Source organism: Apis mellifera, linkage group LG9, assembly GCF_003254395.2.
Source record: "Apis mellifera strain DH4 linkage group LG9, Amel_HAv3.1, whole genome shotgun sequence".
Taxonomy (NCBI): Eukaryota; Metazoa; Arthropoda; class Insecta; order Hymenoptera; family Apidae; genus Apis; species Apis mellifera.
Genome location: NC_037646.1, coordinates 2,594,780 through 2,617,161, shown reverse-complemented (window position 1 = coordinate 2,617,161; position 22,382 = coordinate 2,594,780). Strand labels below are relative to the sequence as shown.

The following is a 22,382-nucleotide window of genomic DNA, read 5'->3' as shown; positions in this document are numbered from 1 at the left end:
TCCGGTTTTGCACTATTGATTAACGTAACACGGAAATAATTCTTTCTGCATGCGTTAGAAACATGTTTGTTCTTTGATTTGAGAAAATTATTAAAAATAACATTTGAAATAAATCTGAAATATATACATATGTAATTTTTGTATAACCAATAGAAAAGAAAAATATTCATGCGTTATTGTACATTTTAAAATTGATTGATATATATATAGTAGAATATATATGAAAATTATAGTTTTCATATTTCGTATCTATAAATAATTTCTATTTTTAATCAGATAAATTATATACTTTACATCAAAAACGAAGAATAATTAAATATTTATTAAATATCATTTGAAGAAGTTGAAAATAATTATTAAAAATCTTTAGAAAAAATACTATCTTTCGATGAATAATGTTTCAACAAAGAAAATTTGCAACAGTTTTCTTTAATAAAGCACAAGATAATCCTTCTATATGAAAGAAAAATTATTAGCATACCTAGTAGATGCATTTGCGTGGATGAGTGTGTATACGTGTGTGTATGCGTGAAAAAATGATTTTAGAAAATACTTGTAACAGTGTGATCACAAACAACATTCTCGAATACATGAAAAATAAAGTTACAAGTGAATGCCACCGGTGTAAGCACCTTTAATTCTAAATTTATACGGATGATGATAATCGATGCCCAGGGTTTATCGAACACAACGATTAAAAATACTTCATTCTCCCCTCACATGTTGCGCATATTTGATATCATTCACTGACGTCACAACAATAACGTCGACATTATGATTAATATTTATTATTATTCGAAGGAGACTATTCGTGTCTCTGACGAAAAAGGAAAAAAAAGGAAAGAAAAAGAAAAAAAAAACGGAATATGTATCACCATTTGGCCATTGTGTAAAATCAATATGGGCCACACACTTATAATTGTATAGTTTTTCTGTACACCGATCCTCATACTTAGACCGAAACGACTTAAAGTGATCGCTTTAAATCAATAGTGTGTTTTAACCATAGATTTCTCTATCGATTGTCACGTTTTATTTTTATTTTATATTACTTCATTTTATTATTATTATTATTATTATTATTAATAATCGATTATTCATTAATCGAGTTTTAAATTACGCGCACATTTTTCATATTTTGTTTAAAATTTACAACGTGATGAAACGATCGAGACTTTGCGGTTAACCCCTCCCCCTTACCTGTCACACCTACCCCCAACACCCCGCATTTAGGTTCACCTTATTTTGGTATAACAACTAACAGCTCTGGTTCTCCTCCCTTCGGGCAGTGGCCACATTCCGGAAAGGCGTGCGAGCTGTTCAAATGGTTGGAAGAGCAAGTATGTATCCCCCGAATGTAGAATTGTCTTCCAATTGTCCCTTTTTTTTCTTTCATACTCTTTTTCTCTCTCTCTCTCTTTTTCTCTCTAATTTTCCCATCGTTCAGTAATGTGCGAAGATATAGTCGAAATTTATTTAAGAAATAGTTTATTGATTTCATGCAACTTTTAAATCAATATAATAAAAAAAGAAATCTATTATTTCAAAATTTAGTATTTTTTTTAGTAAATTATGAATGATAATACGTATAAAAATATGAGATATATAATGTATATTAGGAAAAAAATATTTGATTTAAAAGTTGATTGCACACAAAATCCTCTTTTCGTTGATCATTTAAATCGCGTTGATCATCTTTTTGTTTTTACTATTTTTAAAATTTGAAATCTATAGTATTGTTGTATTGAATTATTTATATTTATATATACGTGTAATTAGAAGAAGGAAATATGTGAGATTAAATTAAGCCAATTTATCATAGTATAGTTTAAAAAAAACAAAATTTAAGTTAAAGGAGAGTGTAAAATCGTGGAAAAAAAATATTAACCTGGAATCATTTAAATAAAACTCGACGAAGTATAGCACAACGTTTGGTCGATAATTTCTATAGTTATTTATACGACGTTTTTTTCTTGATTATTCAAAATTAGAACATACATGTACGTATAGACATGTTCGTTGTGCTAATTTGTGCTAATTTCATCTAAATTGATAATAATTGGTTTTTCAAAGTAGAACATATCATTAGTGTTTTGAATTCCTATGTGATGTGATGTATTTTTTTGTTTCTTTTTTTTTTTCTGCAACCGAAATTACTATTTACATATTTCGATGTCGTTTTGAATGTAGTTCTCTGAAGGTATGTAAGTGTTTTTTTTTTTGTTTTCGATGGTTATTGTTGTGAGTGAATTATTGAAATTGAATCGTCTTAAACTCGCGCGATGTGATTGCCTTGAGTTCTTTTAACTATTTCCAATTTGATCTTGCATCGGTGTTCAATATCTAACTATTATATCTATATTCAAAAAAATTTTTTTTTTATTTTTTTCTTTAGAATATCTTAGAATTAGTGTTTCTTGAGTGGTTTATTTACTTGTTTCATGGCAAAATCAATGATTATATTTGGAAAAAATCGTTTCCTCCGATATCCCGATATACTTGCTTCAATTCCTTAGGTGTTTTTTAAACGTCGTTATAAAAATGTTGAACGTGTTGCGTAATGTTGAATCGATCACAATATTAAGTGTGCAGTATTTTAACAGATATATATATATATGTGCTTCGAGTTATCGCAAATTATATTGTAAAAGCTATGTGCTTTTATGATTTTCGATTATATTACGTTCGATTCATTATCGGAATTTAGAAAATGACTAATAAATGTGAGAATATATGTAGTTGAATTTTTGAAAATTATATATTTTTTTTTATAAAATTGTATCGAGTAAATCTTAGTTTAATTTTATTTAGAACAAAAAAATTATCTTCTGCTAATCGAATATTTTTGTGCTATTGAACTCATTGAGCTATTTTAAGATTAATTTCATATTTAAGATCAGTTGTTATATATATATTTTTTTATAATTTAATAATTGATTTAATTGTATTTTTATTAATTATCCACTTGCACAATTATTGAGCAAGTATTATTAGTGATATTTGACAAGTTAGAAATTACAAATAATTAATCACTTTGCATATATATATAAACATATATTGAATTAAATAAATAAATTTTTTAAATAAAATATAAAGATATATTCATTTGTAATATTTATTTCAAAAATAAATTATTTTCATTATTCCGAATCAAAGAAAAAAAACTATAAAAAAAAATATATTTTTAAATCTAAACAAAAAAAAAATGATTTTTGAAAAAATAGAATTTCATGTACTATTTCTATCAAATGAGGTGATAAATATTAAAATAGTTCATTTTTCAAATACATTATTATTCAAATAATAAACGATTCAAATTTTACTTAAATAAGGAAAAAAATTATAAATTATTTGAATATTACAAAAAATTGAAAGATACTGTTCTAACTTGCTGCAACTCGTCAATACCACTAATATTATTAACTGTTAAATTATCGTGCAAATGGATAAATAAATCAATCAATTCAAATGTGCACGCGAGTAAAAAAAAAAAAAATAAAAATGTACACGCGATAATACACGCTTTGTATTAAAAAACGGGAGGTAGAAAAATAGAAGGAGGGTAAGAAAAATCAATCAACAGTTTCACTCGCACCGGAGCCTAACACGATCATTATATCACCTCTAATTTCATCTATGATCCATGCGTGCATATATGTGTACCTCTTTGTACAACGTCACGAACATACACATGCGCGCGCAAGCACGCACGCACGCACATCTTACCTATCGATATATACGTGTATCACATATGTGTGCCCGCGAGGCGTGCACACAGCACACATACGCATACGCATAACACACATTATGTACACCGTTAATATGAAGAAAAGATATATCTATATAACTAACTTTCTATGTGTCTATCTGTTTGAACTTTCTTCTCTTCGTCCTCTACTTCTACTTAGGTGAAGACTTCTCGTATGCAAGTAAGTCTAACATAAAGCGGGTGTATAATCAATATTTTTGTACATATGTATGCATAATATTATTATTACAACACGGGAATCCGTATTGATAAGGCATAGATCATAAGACGTAGGCTGTACACGGTCACTGTACTATTTTACCGACACGTGCTTTATTCATATGTTTATCGTTATATACTTTTTATTTGTACACGGTATAATACTGTTTTTATAGATTTGAATTCTTTGCTTTTTTCTTTCTCTTTCAATTGTTTTATAAAGGAAAATCCTTATCTCTTTGGGAAAGGAATCAAAAAGTATTTCGAACGCCATTTTCTGTTTCTTGTTTGAATCGTTATTTTTCTTTCGTCTAACTATCTGAAATGATCTTCAAAAATTTGTTAATTAATTATTCTAAGAATTTTGAACAAATATTTAAGCTTTTAAATTCCAATAGTATAATAAAAAATCTAATTAATTATACATTATTCATTTTCTAAATTTCTTTTAAAATTAAACATACGCCATTTTTATAATGAACTATTCATATATTACAATTTTACAATTTATAATCTAAAATAACATTTTAAATTTTAATAATCGTAATATTCATCATAATGAAATAATATTTTTAACAATTTTCCTAAATAAATATATTTAAAAATGATTTATTATATATAATATATATATACAAAGAATATATTGTATATTATATATAAATATAAAGGAATATTTAAAAGGAAAAAAATAATTAAAGATTGCAACAAAAGATATAATACATTAGAATTAAAGAATAATAGATTTTCCTTTATATGTTATACAATAAATATAAATTACCTATCTTCTTTATAACGATAAACATTGAAATAAAAAAGAAAAATCAATCGAATAGCACAAAATAAATTACGCGAGATACACACGATATAAGCATTACGAGCATTTGAAGTGGCCTTTTACACGCGCTACACTTTTCCCTCCCTTGGTCGATTAAGCTTTATATTAGGAGCTTAACGACGCCAATGGCAAAAGAAAAGTGCTCACAAGATAAAGAGCTGCATATACTATACGAATTCGGGAATAGTTTTGCAAACGACGAGTTTCACATTAGTTTCTACTACTATAACGTGTCTCTCCCCCTCCCTCTCTTATAACTCTGCTTTGACACGGTAGAAACCCTATATAACTTTCTCGAATAATATAACCTTTTTGTCTCGAGTTTTCCCAATTTATCGCACGAGTTTTATAAATAATATTTGTCAAAGATCGCACTTACAATACCGAGTAAATATTCACACCGTAAGAATTATTATTAATCTGCACGCTTAGATACGATAGAATAGATAGATTTGTCAGAGGCAAAGATATTTATTGAATCATTATAACGGAAAAATTATTTTTCTTTATCTTAAATATTAATTTCTCTCGAGTTTGTTCTTTGCCTCTGTTATAATTTTTGCATGAAATTAAGTATTGCCTGTGCACAGTGCTTAAAATCTGGTTATGAGAACGTGTATATGATTACCATCACTACTTTAGATTATATTTGTACAACGCGGAGGAGAATCACGATGTACAGATTGTTTTTTATTTCTTCTTTTTTTTTTTTTTTTTTTTAACTTTTTCTCCTTTTGATATTTTGTACAATATCGTGCCTCGATTACTTCTGGACTCGTCCGCGTTGCCACGAGCAGCATTGAAAACGGTAGTTCTTTCAGAGTAATAATTTGATTTATAGTATATTTATAATATATTATTTAGATTAGAACAAGATTCGTTTCAGTCGATAAAAAGAATTTCATTATTATTGTCTTTTAATACGAGGACCTTTTGTTCTCTAATTGTTTATTATTTCAAGCAATTAATTGCAAACAAAATATATCTGTTTCAAAAAATTTGTATTATTTAATTTTTACTTGAACAACAAATATTGATGAATAATGAATATTAAAAATATTAAACGTTGATATAATAAAATCTTTTTAAATCAATTTTATGATTAATTTTATATAAATATAGAATAATCATATCGCATGAAAGTCAATTTTATTGCTTTAATTTTAAATTTTGGTACTAAAGTATCATTATTGCTTAATTTTTTTAAATATCAAATAGTCTTTATAAATCTAAACAATTTAATATCTGTGATTAATTATTGAATTATATTGTATTATAATGCTAATATAATATAATATAATATAATCCTCGCAATTAACGACAATAATGAAAATTAAATAATTTTTTATGTATCAATCTTCGTGATTTCTGATTCTGATTTGCCACATTTCGAAAATTAATGCTACTTATACTATAGTACTCTTCAATCGAAGTAGATGGCAGCACAGTGACGATTTACGAAAAATCTTTCGATAGAAATCTTAAATAAGATATTTTTCATCGATTTAAGACTGGAATGAAGCTTTAATTGATTAAAATGCAAGTATAGGAATGGCAGTGATAGCAATAGCGTAGAAAATAGGCCTTAGGTAATTAGTTAGGGTAGCTAACATGTGTAGTGGTTTGTTACAGACGACCACCATCCTCCCCCCACATTCACTCCGCCAGAACTGCCCAAGATGGTTCACGTAAGAGGTACAGTTACACCTCAATCAAAACCGTGCTATAATTTTGCAAGCTGCCCTTCCTAATTTTTATGAAACACACGGTATATACGGGTATACACTGTAATCAATCGCTTTCAGTCTCTTGGACGAAGGAACTCGAAGTGCTGCTTCACGAAAAAAGTGCTTCGCTCTCGATTTAACCTTTAACAACTGTCTGCACTCAGTTTCTGATGTTTTTCGATTTTCTTTTTTTCTTTTTTTTTTGTTCTTCTTCTTTTTTCTTTTTTCTTTTTTTTTTTTATGCATCATGACGAATATACGCTTCAACGACCAATTGCGACATTTTCTAGGACATTTTCTAGGAATCAAACATGACTTTTCGACCGACTTTTGATAACAATGCTGGATTTAAATTGTTTTTTAATTCGATTATTTGAAAGTGAGTATTATGAAATTGCTATGAAAATAATGTTAAATGATAATTATAGAGAATATTGTATGCAATTATTTTGTAATTTTTTTTTAATGATAGTAGATATTAGAACATATGAATAAATATCAGAAATATAAGAAATAATTTTTAAATATTTTTATGCTTTTTGGAAATTTATTGAAATTTATTTTTCAATATTATACATCCCATTAAGTTCAATAGGATATTATAACAATATCATCTAACATTAAATAATTTCATTTGATAATGGTCCAAAAATCAATGATAATAAATTATTTCTATTTCTCGATGAAATTTATATAATTTTCCTATAATTATTATTTATTTTCCTTTATAAAATTAACAAACTTAATTTTTTTCCATTTAAATAAAAAAAAAAGAAAAAATCATATTATTGATTAAAATAATTAATTCAAATTTAACAAACAAAAATTTCTATAAACAAATAATTAATAAAACTGTGATAATATTTAAACTAAATTGTTACTTAAAATAAAAATTCTAGCACTGTTTCTGAATACATCTTTATATATACGTAATATGGAACATGTACGGAAAACGCGTTATTTTCACTACGATTTTGGAGAAAGTAGAAAGATATTTGTATAAATTATTTAAGATAATTATTTTTCTGCAATTAAAATTTCGATTGTATTACAATATCATTAATTACTACTTTCTCCGATCGCGATGAGTGCATGCAGCTGTAGTAGATACATTATAGTTTGCATCTTATGTTAACAATTATATTATTTTCACTCAGACGTAGTGAATTAAAATTTTTTGTAGTTTAACTTTAGTTCTCACTATGGCTATCATATCACTTATCTTCATTATAAACGACACGTCATTTCTTCCCTTTCTTTCACGTTTTTCTTCTTTTCCCTTTTCTTTTTTTTCTCCTTTGTTTTGTGTCTTTTACAAAAAAATCATTGCAATTCGTTAGAATACATACGATTATTATAGAGTTTTATAGTTATTAGACTATATAGCATCAATTATCACGTTTTTGTTTCGTGATCATTTGTTTCGTTATAGTTTTGAAAGAAAAAATATATTTGTTCATAGACAAAACACAATGATTAATTTATCGATAATTTTTATAATTAGAAAAAACAATTGTGATGTTAAATAAATTTAGTTTAAGTAACTTGAGTGCAAAGTACTTAATTAATTTTGAATAATTGATTATTTTTAAGAATTCAATTTGAAATAAAAAAGTAACGTGTAATAAATATAATAGTGAAGGAAAGAGAAAATCAATTCGAACGCTTGATAACTTTATTCGCGACAAACATACCTTTCCATGTAATTGAAATATATGCAATACATTTGCTGGTGTTCGTCTGCGTAAGTAGTGGAGCAGGAATTCATAAAGACATTAGCGTTTCTCATTCTGGCTTTTTTCTATAATCGAATAAGTAATTATAAACAAAAATTTTCGTACATTATATTTTAAAAGAAAGAAAATTCTGATTATAATGAAAATTTATAATAAAAATTGTACGTATATGTGTGAAGCATAATGGATCAAGCATTTTCTTCTTTTTTTTCAAAAAATTTCTTTGAGGAGATAAAACTTTCTTAATATTTCTTTTAAATTTTGAATAGAATTTCTTTTTCGTCTGAGAATATTTTTTTTTTAGTAAATCCAAAAAAATTAGTAAATCCAAAATATATTTTGTATTAAAACTTTTATTTTATCTTTCATTATTATAAAATTATATTTAAAAAAAAATGGAAAAAGTTTTAAAATTTTAAAGATTGATTGATTATGATGTGAAAAAAATATTGCATCGTATACAATTTGGTATATGTAATACAATCAGATAGGAGATGATTTTATATGTAATTTAAAAAGAAAGGAAGATATTTTTTTTCGATAAAATTAATTAATTTTGAAAAACTGTAAAATATAAAAAAATATGGTTGAATATCATCAGAAAACTATGCAAAAAATAAAAAATATAAAAGATTCTTAATTTGTTTAAATTTTTGTTTTCAAAAAATAAATTTGAAATTTTATTTTTTCAAAAAGTAATCTTCAAATTGAAAAATTTTAATCTACACTTTTCATATGTAGAATAATCTTTTATCAATAATCAATCCTTACCAAGAATTAATTATATTTCCTTATTATTTGAATTTTCAATTTCCTCAAAAATAAAGTCTTAAATAAAAAATATTTTTTTTCCATTGTTTTTTATCTAATTGCAAAGTCCATTGATTACTAAACATATTGTAAGCAATAATTCATTATGTATTCAGAAAATTTCATTTAAAACAGAATTTTTGTTAAATTTGATGCAACAATTTCTTAATTGAATCCGCATAAGATATGTACGATGATTTTTGTAATTGATTTTTGTAAATGACAAAAATTTTTTATCAAATTTGCAAAATATTCGATAAATTATTTTAATTCGTATAGAGTAAATTTGAAAGATGAGAGTAAATTTCGCGGATAGTTTGAGAAATGCTGTTTGAATTCAAATATTTTGAGTGATATTCAAACTTTTTCAATGAATTTTTGTGTGTTCTATGTAGATAAATATACTTGATTTAGGATGCTTAGAAATATTTTTTTCGATATTTCTTCTTTTGATATGTGTATAATTCGCATATGTTCTGAGTATATATATATATTTTATTTGTGTAATTTTAATATCGAGTGTAAACAGATGAATAAATAGCTGTAGAAAGCACGGTAGATTGACAGATACATTATTATTATTATTATTATTATTATTATTTATTTATTTATTTTTTATGATGACATTTAGACAAAGCACATTTTTCACGTTTTGTATCTCATTTGATCCATTTATTTACATATATGATGGTGCTTCACTCAGTTATCGCGACAGATGCCTAATTATTATTATTATTATTATTATTTTCTTGTCTTCTGCAAACAGCACGTGCCGTAATGGCTAAGAATTGCTTGCGTACAATGAACGTTGCTTTGGTTTCCATTGATACGTCAAATTTTCCTTTATAAAGATTTTTCTCGCATACTTTTTGACGCAGACACTGTATACAGGACGTTCCATTTTAATCTCCACTTCAATCTCCTAAAGTCAACACGTCGAGTTTGGAAGCTTATATCTCAGGAATAGCTTGTACCAAAGACCCTATTTAAGTAGCGTTTTGAAAATGTTTCGATGTAGCTGCAATAAATACCAACTATGATAGTATATAGTAAAAAATATTTAGGTTTTTATTTTTATCTTAAATTTGACATTGACATTTATATGTTTGTTCAAAGACATCACAAGTCGAATAAATAACAGCATGATCTTCTTTTTGATAGTTTTTCGTGTCTTCATATTTTTCTTATTCGAAATATTTATTCTAGAAAATTAAAATGGAACATCCTGTATATTATTAAAAAATTGATCAATATAGTTTAATGCATCACTTCTCGCTTTCATATAATTTAATGCGTTGTGTTATAAAATAAATGATCCAATTGTTTCATCAATTTTTTTATATTTTTATTATTGCTTTGAATCATCCAATTTTATATAGAGATAAGTATTTGAGAATGTGATATTAAATATTTTTTACGTAATAGAAAATATATTTTTCAAAAATATATTTTGTACGAAAAAAATTCGTAAAATTTACAATGATAAATTATATAAGAAGTTATTTTTAATCATTTTTGTGATTTTGAAATAAGTATTTCTATTTTTTTTATTCGTAAGAAAAATTATTTTTATGTTAATATTTGACATCTTATCAATAATAATAGTAAAATAAAACAGTAAAATAAAAATTATAACAATTGTGCGAATTTAAAAAAATTATATCGTTAAAAAACAATCTAAAGATTATAATTAGATTTTCGAAAAATATTAAAATATAAAATTATTTACATTTGTCAATATTCATAAAAATTCTTGTATTCGACGTATTCTTGAAAACCATAAATATAGTTCATTAGTTCATCGCAATTCTAGTTATTTAAAATTTTTCAAATAAAAGATGGCACGTGCAAAATATTTAGGATAAAGTATGCGTGCCTGTAAGCATGAGGCTGTAGGCTCTCTTTGTCGATTAAAAGTAAAATACGTTATAACGAAGGGATTTAGGTCACGATCAGCGTGGCACTGAGTAATTTTCTTAATCATTGTTGCTTTGTCTATTAGCTACGTTGAAAAAGAAAATAACGACTACGTAGAAGTTAATTCTAATTTATCGATTTTAGGTGAGATCAGTCGTGACCGAGAAGATCCAAACGGTAAGTTTTAAATCGATCAAATATTCATTGAAACATTTTTTTTTTAATAAATTGTTTAATAAAAAAGTACAATCTTTTTAAATTTCTTGCAATTTTATCACATTATAAAAGGATTAAAACGTTATGCATTATTTTCAAAATGTATATCTTTATATCTCATCCTTAAGTGAGATGAAAATAAATCGAATAATTAATTTTATTTAATATTGATTTTTGCTGAATTAACAAATGGAATTTATTTTTTCTTTTTTATAAATTTTCAAATAATTAAATTTAACACAATCTTTAAATTGATTGTTATTATTTAAATTAGTTATTTAAATTTTCTCAATAATTTAAGCATACTCTTATCGGTAATCTCGAAATACAATATTAATGAGAAATTAAAAAAAATATGTATAAACTCATATCATTGTATTATATTATAGCGATGAGAAATCACCGGAATTCCGTCGGGATGACCATGATGAATTCAACGAAACAAGTGAATAAAGTGAAACCGAATGTGAATCGAGCGACAAATGACAGTTTATCCAGTCCAAATCAACCGTACAATCAGAGGTACTCATTTTACTTTAAACATTCATTATTTTCTCTTCACCATACATACGGACGTGCTTCGTCCTTGCATTCACTATTCATTGTTCACACTTTCGATCACTTCTACGATAAATGAGTCATTCAGAAGACGAATTGATCAGTCATATTATTCTTGACATTAACATTAACATAAAGATTTAAAATTTTTTACATTTGGCATCAGAGATAGATGTATTCAAAATATTTTATACTGTGACAAAATGATTAGTTAATAATTTTATTCAATACTTTTCAATATTCAAAAATTTCTATTATTTAAATATTCATATATATATTTAAATATTCACATACACATACTTATATATATATATATATGTATATTGTTAAAATTTTTAAATATTTTCTATTAATAAAATTTGGAATGTAAATCAATAATAAATATATCAAATTACAATGACAATTTAACATAAAAACAAGGATTGTGTGAAATTTGAGAGTTAATTAATTTGACTTCTGTGGCTCAAGTATCTCATTCAGAATTAACAACCGTGTGTGAATTTCACTACTGAGAATTAGATACACGTATTTCATTGAAAGAAAAAAAAGTATCGTTGTGTTTTATTGTAAAATTTGATCGTATTTCACGTCTTATAAAAAAAAAAAAAAACACTTTTTGTGCACTCAAAGTTCAATTAAATGTGATTAATACGAACATAATTATATACAGTGTAATTCAATTTATACACAATATGTACACAAATGTATAGTAGCTCGTGGTGAATTTTTCGACTTTTCTGTCTGTAATACGCACTTTCACTGTTGTTGTACGAAGTTAAAGTTGATACTGTTTCTCTCCTATATTTGCACGACTAGAACAACTCGAGCTTTTCTGTACACAACATTTTTGTAAACTATGTGGAACGGGTTATTCAGACTGCATTAATTAATTTTTAATGTATAAACATGTATTTTATATTATACATATCCGCTCAAAAATCTTAGATTCATTTTTATTAAAAAAAGTTATATTAAGTGAAAAAAAGTCAATAATGGAAATGTTCGAAGAAAAAACATGATAATATAATATTAATATCAAAATTTTTTAATTTTTTTTTTAATGCAATTTTTATCTATTATTTATAATAAGATGTTTCAGATTAAAATAAAATCAAATACAATAATTTGGATATATTAATTTATTTAATAGATGAAAAAAAATTATTATCACTTATAATATTATTATAATAATATTATTTCATTTAAAAAAATCATTGAAACTTTAAGAAAACAAATATCCTAAGATTTGTAAGAGGATGTGTACTTGCAATGATGCATCACTTTAATTATTAAAATTATTCTAAACTGTAATTTGAATAACCTGATAAAACATCAAAGCAATTATCTTTATACTATGATTTATCTCACAAAATACAATCTAATTTTCTTAATCTAAAAACTTGTATGAAATAATTTCTCATTTATACAGAGTGCACTATGATGTCAATAACACAATATTCTTTAAACAGTATCTGCATCTATTTTAATTTAATCAGCATGTTTTAAAAGTTATCATAACGTAAATGATGATAAACATTGTTATTACATAAATTTTCAACTTATTAATATTAATATTCTCGGTAGAGAACTTCCATGCGATCCAGAATCATTCTCATAAATTCAATCGTTTGCATTCTGATCAATTATGTTATATGTTATTTAATTTTTATTATGAAATAGCATATTCAAATTTATTCGTCTTATAGTTTTCTAAATTTTAAGAATTTGTTCATAAATAATATCAATTCTATATGTCGATTTTATGACTTGTATATAAAAAAAGTCAGTTTATAAATTTTATAAAATCATATCTGATTTATTTTACAGTAATTTATTACTTATAACTAGATAGCGGATTTTTATATAGCTGAAATGTATTTGGAATATTTTTTTTTTACAAAATTTATTATACATAGGATATATATATATCCAAACTTTTAATAGATCAAGTCAAAGTAAAACGAAAATCAAAAATAAGAGAATTACATTTCTATCTTTGTTTTTTAGTTATTGATAATTAAATATTGATTAGATTATATTATCAAATGTATGACATTTTAAACAACGGAAAACACAATGATTCTTAAATTAACACAGCAAAGAGCAACTTATCTGTATTTTTCAATTATGATCCCATCAAAATTTATATAAAATTCTTCTATATATTTATCATTGTTCGTATTATAATATATATAAAATATATAAAATAAAATTAAATTTTAAAATAAAAAAAAATAAAATTCTCTATAAATTGTATTAAATTTTTCATATATTCTGCATTAAGATATTGCAATATATGCAAAATCAAAAATGAAACTTTGACTTTCCACGTAAAAATCGCGAGAAGAAACTAAAAATTTTATAATAGGAAATAGAAAAAACCATGCCATTAAAGTCACTCTTTGTTTTATCCTGTGATATCTCAATTGGTTACCAAGACTCAATGCGTCAAATATGAAGACTCAAAGCGTCCATAATGCTTAAGACAGTGCGGAGATTATGAATAAGCCCGCGAGCCTCGTGACCTACATTTTTTCCTGGAGATGCACACATTTTTTCCAGGAATCATGTCTGTCATGTGTCTGAAGTTTAGAATAGGTTAGAGACAAACTTCTAGCGAAAGACAAAGACGGAGATAATAAACGATTAAAAATTATTTTTTTCTTTATACGACGATATCTCGGAAACCGGAAATCGTATCAGGATAAATGAAAAAGTATTTTAAAGGACAAGATTTCGCGCTTCTAACAATCTTTCATTCGTCAATTAAAAATCACTTTCCACAGAATTATAGCGATTTAAAGTTTTACTAATTTTAATAGGATTTAAAGTAAATTATGTGACAAGTAGTTACTTCTGGAAAAATATTATAACGATCTTACTAATGATATATTTTATCTCATATGTAAGGATATTCAATCAATTTAAAAATTATCTTAAGTTGATGTAAATTTCGATCTTTATTCAATCAATATTATTCAAGATTAATCAAAAAGTAATTTACATAATATCAAATAAAATGTAGTTATCTCTTTTTTTGTGATTTATACAAAGTAAACTTACATAGTAAATATACAAAGTAAACATTTGAGAATCATTGTGCTTATCACTTTTTAAATTATTTTATATACTCGTTTGATAATTTCATTTTTACTTTGATTATTTTTGTTGATTTTTAATTTTCAATAACTAAAATAGAAGACTAGAAACGTAACTTTTTAAACTTTTAATTTTCGTTTAATTTTAATTCAAAAAAATTATCCTTAAATCTTTGGGCAGTGCTAGTCAAACATTTTATATTTGTCATATAATATGAAATATATATATGTATTATTAGGTAAAAAATCCGCAATTTAAATGAAATATTAAAATGTACATTATAATTATTTATTGCTTCATAATTAGTTTCTTTCTTTTAGTATCTAAGTATGATTTTTGATTTTTAAAATACATATATTTTAAAAGCTCATATAATGAATTTATTTAGAAATATATCATTTCTTGAGTTAAAATAATTATTAAAACTAATTAATAATAATTATATAAAATTATATATTATGAAGACAAGCATAATTTTTTTATTTTAATAATTTATTTTCCTCCCCAATTTAATACTTATACATATATATACATATATATATATGTATATATATATATATATATATGTCGCATGTTAATAAATTTCATGGCAATCCATGAAGTATAAAATTATTATATTCTTTTCCTATTTTCCTTCCCCTACAATATCTAAAGGTCAGCTTTCACCCGCACGGATAAACCGCTCATCTGTGCTTCTATAATTATTGTATACCGCTGAATCGCGAGAAATTCCTGTGCGATAAAATCCGCTTATTATCAAATTTATTAGTCACTGTTTAAAATGAAATTAGAATAATAACAATATTTTATTCTTGATGGAATTTGTTTTAATAACTATTTTTTTAAAAATATTTTTGATTAGAGATTATTATTTCAGGGTATTCTAAAACGTTGCTAATATATTTGAAAAATCATTTTAAAGGAAATGTAGGTTGAAACAAATCATGGTTTAATTTATCTTTGTTCTCGAGATGTGAAAAATTAAATGATACAAATAATCAGATACATTTAAGATTTATTATTTATTTTTTAAAATCAGTATATATTAATGTAAAATAATCAATGTAAAATATACATAATTTCAAATATATACAAATTTAATTGTGATTAAAAATCAAATAAATTAAAAATTAAATAACTTGAATGCATTTTATTGTAATCTATATTACTTCATTCTTTATATCTCTAGATAAAAAATAAATTGATTCACAATGTACATAATATTTATTTCAAAATAACTTGTCAAATATATCAATACAATTTGTCAGTTTTAATCTGGAACATTTTGAATAAGCTCTGAATAAGCTAGTATAAACTACAAATTGCTTTTTGTAAATTTTTTGACAAGAATATAGATATTTTTTGCAGAAAACTATATGATATAATTTTTTTCTCGTAATTTTATTTCATTTCTTTTCAATATCTTTCTCTCAAAAATAAATCATTAATCATAAATTATATTTTAATCGATGAAACATTTAAAATTTTGTAATTTGATCACTAACGAGAACCATTATTATCATATTGCTCATAAATTCAATTTTTAATTCTATTTCTGATATATACGATTCAATATTACTCGATGGGGAACGAAGAAAAGAGCATCTACGAATTGAGGAGTCCAACGTTACGAATACCTTCTGATTCCAGATCGCAAGAGGAGTCCGCATACCCTGGCTACCATCTCGCCTACGAAGTCAAAAAGCTCATGTACGCTTCTTATTTTTACGTTAATTGTCACGTTAAGCCGTTATGTTCTCTTTTCTACACTAATTTCGTTATGCGATATAGAAATCTGCTTGCGAATTGCATGCGAATGTTTCATTGATTGCTTGTGTAATTAAAGCATTTATCATCATTCATATGTACATATGTGAAATATTTTCAGTATAGAAAATGAACATGGATTATTTTTTGTAATAATAATTATATTAATTTTTTCTTTTCAATGATTTCATTGTTATTCTATTTATATATATTTTTTATATGTATCATAAAATATTTATTAAATTAATAATGTTAATATTTTTGAAAACAAAGTTTTATCTACATAGAAATATTATTTTCGATTTATCTTTTTATCTTTTTATGATACGAATCTGCTCGACACTAATACAAAAAACAAATCATACATATATACAATAATATTGATAAAATATAGTTAATAAGTTAATCCATTTATATAACGAAATCAAACAAAATTAAATATTTTTTAAGCATTAGTGGTCAGTGATTTTTAAACTTTTTGAAATAATAAGAAAAATTTGAAAAATATTAAAAAATAATTATTAAATTAAAAAATATTCATGAACATTATTCTTTCATTAAAAGAAAAAAATAAAAAATTTTAATAATATAGTAAGCTAACTATATTTTATAATTTTATACATTCATAACAAAAATCAATTTCATAGAACGTAAGTGTTTCAAAGAACACGTATTTCAAATGGTTCAATTTGTCTAGATATATACGTTTGCTATAATGCTTTGTTGCTAAACGCATTACATATGTATCCAGATAGGATTTTCTGTGTTAAACGCTTGCGCCTAAATGTATGCTTTCAAACTAAACAGAGATCACTTTCAGTATTACTAAGGTTTAGCAATAAGTTTACTCTCGTTCCATTAAGAGAGCTTTAAATTATTATTTAAAATCTACTATAATTTTCTTATAATTTTAATTTTCTCTTTTATTACATAAAATATAAAAAACAAAAAATCTAAATGTACCTGTTACTTTTATTATATTAATGTTTCAAATAATTTATTCCACATATCTGTAACATTCTGTCCTGTCAACAATTTCTCATTTTGCTTTTTCTTTAATAATAAACAAAACTTTAAATTATATTTCTTGATCATATAATATTTATTTCATATCGATTTAAAATTTTTATACATTTTATAATATTTTTAAAAAATCGATAGTATTAATTAATTAAATAATATTATTATTATCATTACTTTATCGCTTCTTCAACTACTATAATTTTCATGTTTATCCGCTTGAGCGTTTCAGGATTAGCTTAGCTATATTTACAACTATTCAAAAAATAAAATAGCCATGGAAAATTATATCAAATAGATATCATATCTTATATTCTAACATATTAGTATTTTGTTGTTCTAATCAAATAATACTTTACCAAGATACAAAAAACAATTGGTACTTATCACTCGATAAAAAGTGAAATTTATCTTTTTTAGGCCGACGAGCAGAGCCTCGGGTGGTACGAACGTGAACAACAACGGTGGTCTTCAAGTCGGAATAGCCGACGATCAGGCGAAGGACTTCGATTTCGAGAAGACCGAAATGAAGTACGATTCAACGGGTATGTTCCATTGGAGTCCATCCCGTAACCTCGAAGACTGCATATTGGATCGTAATCAGGCGGCGATGACAGTCTTGAACGGACATGTCGTCGTATGCCTATTCGCCGATCCCGACTCGCCTCTCATCGGACTGAGAAACCTTGTCATGCCATTACGAGCTTCCAATTTTCATTACCACGAGCTTAAACACGTAGTAATAGTTGGGTCTGTGGATTACATCCGCCGCGAGTGGAAGATGTTGCAGAATCTACCGAAGATATCGGTGTTAAACGTAAGAGATATTTTTCGTTTAATTTTTTTTTTTTGTTATATTTTGAATATACGTATAAGATTTATATATTTTAAGATAGTGCGGATGATTGTGCAAATTTGAATTTTTATTAATAAAACATAAAAACTTAATTGATTTGAAATTTGTTTTACTTTCAAGATATTACAATGATCACTGTAGTTGACATTTTGTGTTTCTTTGCATATTATATGCACATTGTATATTTTTCTTTTACATTTGAATTTTCTATGAATATATAAACAGCACATCAGTTGATAGTCTGATAGTCAAAATTCTCGACTGAAAAATGAAATTAAATTTATGCATTGGTGAATAATGCAAGTGAATTTTATATTTGTAATTTGTGAAGTTATTTCATTTGTTTAAATTAATGAATAATTTGGAATAATATTTTTCATTCAAATATTCAAATATTTTGTGTATTATAATTCTTTCTAATTTTCTTTCGAAAATTTCTCTGTATTAAAATTGTAAGAATGAATTTGTAATATAATTACAATCAATAATATCTGTATTTTTGCAGGGTTCACCATTAAGCAGAGCAGATCTGCGTGCCGTTAACGTGAATTTGTGCGACATGTGTTGTATCCTGTCGGCTAAAGTGCCTAGCAACGATGACCCCACCCTCGCCGACAAGGAAGCCATCCTCGCGTCCCTTAATATCAAAGCTATGACTTTCGATGACACCATTGGTGTGCTGAGCCAAGGTATTCATATTAGTTTTAATCTTTAACTGCTATTGTGAAGTATTCATCTTCTTCGTAATTTCGTAATTTTGCTCTTAATATATATTGCCGAGCAATAATTTCTAAATTTTTAAAGATGTAAGTTTATAATATCTATTAAAATTTTTATTTTTTTATTCGGTTATTTTTATTGAAGAATTTCACTACGGTAGCTAAAGAGTTAATTTTAGAAATAATAATAATTCGAATTCAACATTTTTCTATATTTCCTATCGCGTATACAATAATTAAATGTTAAGTGACAATTCCAGCAAATAATGAACAAGGTAATTTGACCGCAGTTGGCAGCCCAATCGTTTTGCAGCGACGAGGATCCGTTTATGGAGCAAACGTGCCAATGATAACAGGTATAACGCGTCAAATTCATTATTATTATTTTTTTAATTATCTATTTATTTATGCGCATTATATTCATTATATCAAAGTTTCCTAAAATTTTATGAATCTATTTTCACGAATTAATTAAAAAATTTAAATAAAAAATATCATTTTATCACTTTAAAATATTTCATTGAACATATTTAATTAATATATAAATTTTTTTAATTAAATATTTAATTATAATATATATATAAATGAAAAATTTTAATAAATGTGAAGAATAAAATTTGTCGATGAATCTTTCAATATTTATAAAATTAAATATTTACTTTACCTTAATAAATAATATACTTGAAATTTTGATCAATAAATAATTTAGCTATTATTACGTAAAATATATATGTATAATGAATGATACAAATATTGATACACACCTTAATGTTTTCTTTCCATTATAGAACTCGTAAACGATAGCAACGTGCAGTTTCTTGACCAGGACGACGACGATGATCCGGACACAGAACTGTACCTTACCCAACCGTTTGCTTGCGGTACTGCCTTTGCCGTCAGCGTATTAGATTCATTAATGTCGACGGTTAGTTGCATTCTTCGATCGTGAAAGTGTTAATATTTAATAGGCAATTTATCGCACATATTATCATTTATTTATCGTACATTAGGAGAAAGGTTTGACTTCGTAGCTTATATCTATGTATTAATTCTTTTACTTATTTTCTTTTTTCTTTTTTCGACAGACATATTTCAATCAGAACGCGCTGACTTTAATTCGATCTCTAATCACTGGTGGAGCAACGCCTGAGTTAGAATTAATTCTTGCTGAAGGAGCAGGTTTACGAGGAGGTTATAGGTAAGTTAAAATTTATTCAAATATAGATTTAATTAATTTTTTCTACCATCATGTTGTTCATTCTATATTATATTATCCAATTATAGAGAAAGACAATAATTAGAAAATAATATAATATAACATTTTGTATTTTATTTTGATATTAAATAGTATTAAAATATAACGTAATATTTTCTTGAAAAAATTAATAAAATATTTATTGTCTTTAGCTAGCAAATATAAATAAGAATATAACGCGTAATTGTGTTACATAAAATGTTAATTAAAGCCATTAAATTTTATATTAATTTTCATCAAATGAATTTTCAGTAGATATTGCTTTTCTTTATAATTGGACAGTAAAAAGGAAATATTTAACATCATAATATTCTTTATACGATGCTATGATGTCTCATAATATTTCATATATCTTTTATTAGAATATATTATATCCGAAATTGATGAAACATTTATTTGCAAAAGCAGGAAATTATTAGGAAATAAACGATAGATTATATTTTTACAAAAATTAATCTTTTGTTATTTTTATTTCGTATGAAACAAAACATACCATAAGAAATAATGAAACATCACAATATCACATAAATTTTACAAAATATTATTACAATTCATTACTAAAAATATTCATTTTACAATAATACAAATTATTCTGATTTATGTATCAAATGAATATTTATATAAAAATTTCTATAATACGAATATCAGTCATTTACGCTATGTAATAACTTTAGCCATGACATATATACCATATATGACATAATTGCTTAAAAAGTTCTTATGTATAATATATCATCTATAATGTCATATATATTAGATATTTTATGATACATTAATGTTCATTACATATTTATATCATGATGATATTTTGTTCATAAGGGAAAATATTAATACTTTTTTACGTGTGAAAGAAAAGTCATGATCCTTATTATTTATTTCTTTATTTCTATTTATAGCACACCTGATAGTTTGGCCAATAGAGATCGATGTCGAGTTGGTCAAATCGCGTTGTACGACGGGCCATTAGCCCAGTATGGCGAAGGAGGCAAGTACGGTGACCTCTTTGTCGCAGCATTAAAGTCATATGGAATGCTGTGCATTGGTCTGTACAGGTACAGGTACCGGACTTTTTTCCTTCTCTCGATGGTATTTATTGGATTACACCACATGAATATTCTATAGCACACACATATGTATATATATATATATGCATATATATATATATATAGATATATATATGTATACATAATATATGTATATATATCTTTCTTCTGAAAAATCTTTCATCTTGTTGCCATATTAATTATATTGCCATTAATTATATTTTACTATATGCCATTTCTTGTACTTACTATGACTTTTGGTTTTTTGCCGCACACTTTTGCATTTTGCGTTTTTGCGTCATGACAAATAAAAAAAAAAAAAAAAGAAGCGACGATCGTAAGTTGCCTTCATCCAACAAATACTCATCATTTTTTATGATTGTCTTTGTATCACTTATTTGTTTAGTGTTTAGTTTACTGTTGCCAACTGTTTAGTTTAGTTTTAGTTTTAGTTTTAGTTTTAGTTTAGTTTAATCGTACATATTAATGTACTTAGCTTAACGAGTAAGTTTATGTTTGCCAAAAATAATGTACCTCGACTAATTCTTGATACAATTTTAGGTTTCGAGATACAAGCTCATCGTGCGATGCTTCTTCTAAACGATACGTCATTACAAATCCTCCAGATGATTTCACGTTATTGCCTACAGATCAGGTATGAAAGTATTGTTAGAATGCAAAGATTGATTATTATTTTAATTAATCTTAAAGATTCAAGCTCCACGAATCTATAACTAAAACTAAAATGAACCATTCTGAAATTTAATTTTCTAAACATATCTAAAAATATTTTAAACTATATTTGGATTAGTATTAAATAATTTTATTAAATATTTGTCTAAAATAATTTAAAAAGA

General features: G+C 25.1%; 1 protein-coding gene across 38 annotated transcripts in view; it reads left to right on the top strand.

The window, feature by feature from the left end:
- LOC413994 (calcium-activated potassium channel slowpoke) overlaps nucleotides 1-22,382 on the top strand; it is a 120,026-nt gene that overhangs the window by 92,945 nt on the left and 4,699 nt on the right. For 10 of the 38 annotated variants that reach the window (XM_026442888.1, XM_026442884.1, XM_026442898.1 and 7 more), the window contains 13 exons: nucleotides 1,290-1,340; nucleotides 3,909-3,929; nucleotides 6,435-6,497; nucleotides 11,137-11,169; nucleotides 11,598-11,730; nucleotides 16,516-16,575; nucleotides 18,073-18,469; nucleotides 19,014-19,197; nucleotides 19,488-19,583; nucleotides 20,016-20,152; nucleotides 20,313-20,425; nucleotides 21,379-21,540; nucleotides 22,087-22,180. In XM_026442888.1, the coding sequence (XP_026298673.1) occupies nucleotides 1,290-1,340; nucleotides 3,909-3,929; nucleotides 6,435-6,497; nucleotides 11,137-11,169; nucleotides 11,598-11,730; nucleotides 16,516-16,575; nucleotides 18,073-18,469; nucleotides 19,014-19,197; nucleotides 19,488-19,583; nucleotides 20,016-20,152; nucleotides 20,313-20,425; nucleotides 21,379-21,540; nucleotides 22,087-22,180 (1,544 nt within the window). The remainder of the gene's footprint in view (nucleotides 1-1,289; nucleotides 1,341-3,908; nucleotides 3,930-6,434; nucleotides 6,498-11,136; nucleotides 11,170-11,597; nucleotides 11,731-16,515; nucleotides 16,576-18,072; nucleotides 18,470-19,013; nucleotides 19,198-19,487; nucleotides 19,584-20,015; nucleotides 20,153-20,312; nucleotides 20,426-21,378; nucleotides 21,541-22,086; nucleotides 22,181-22,382) is intronic. The other 28 variants (XM_026442909.1, XM_026442912.1, XM_026442913.1 and 25 more) reach the window with 16 other exon arrangements.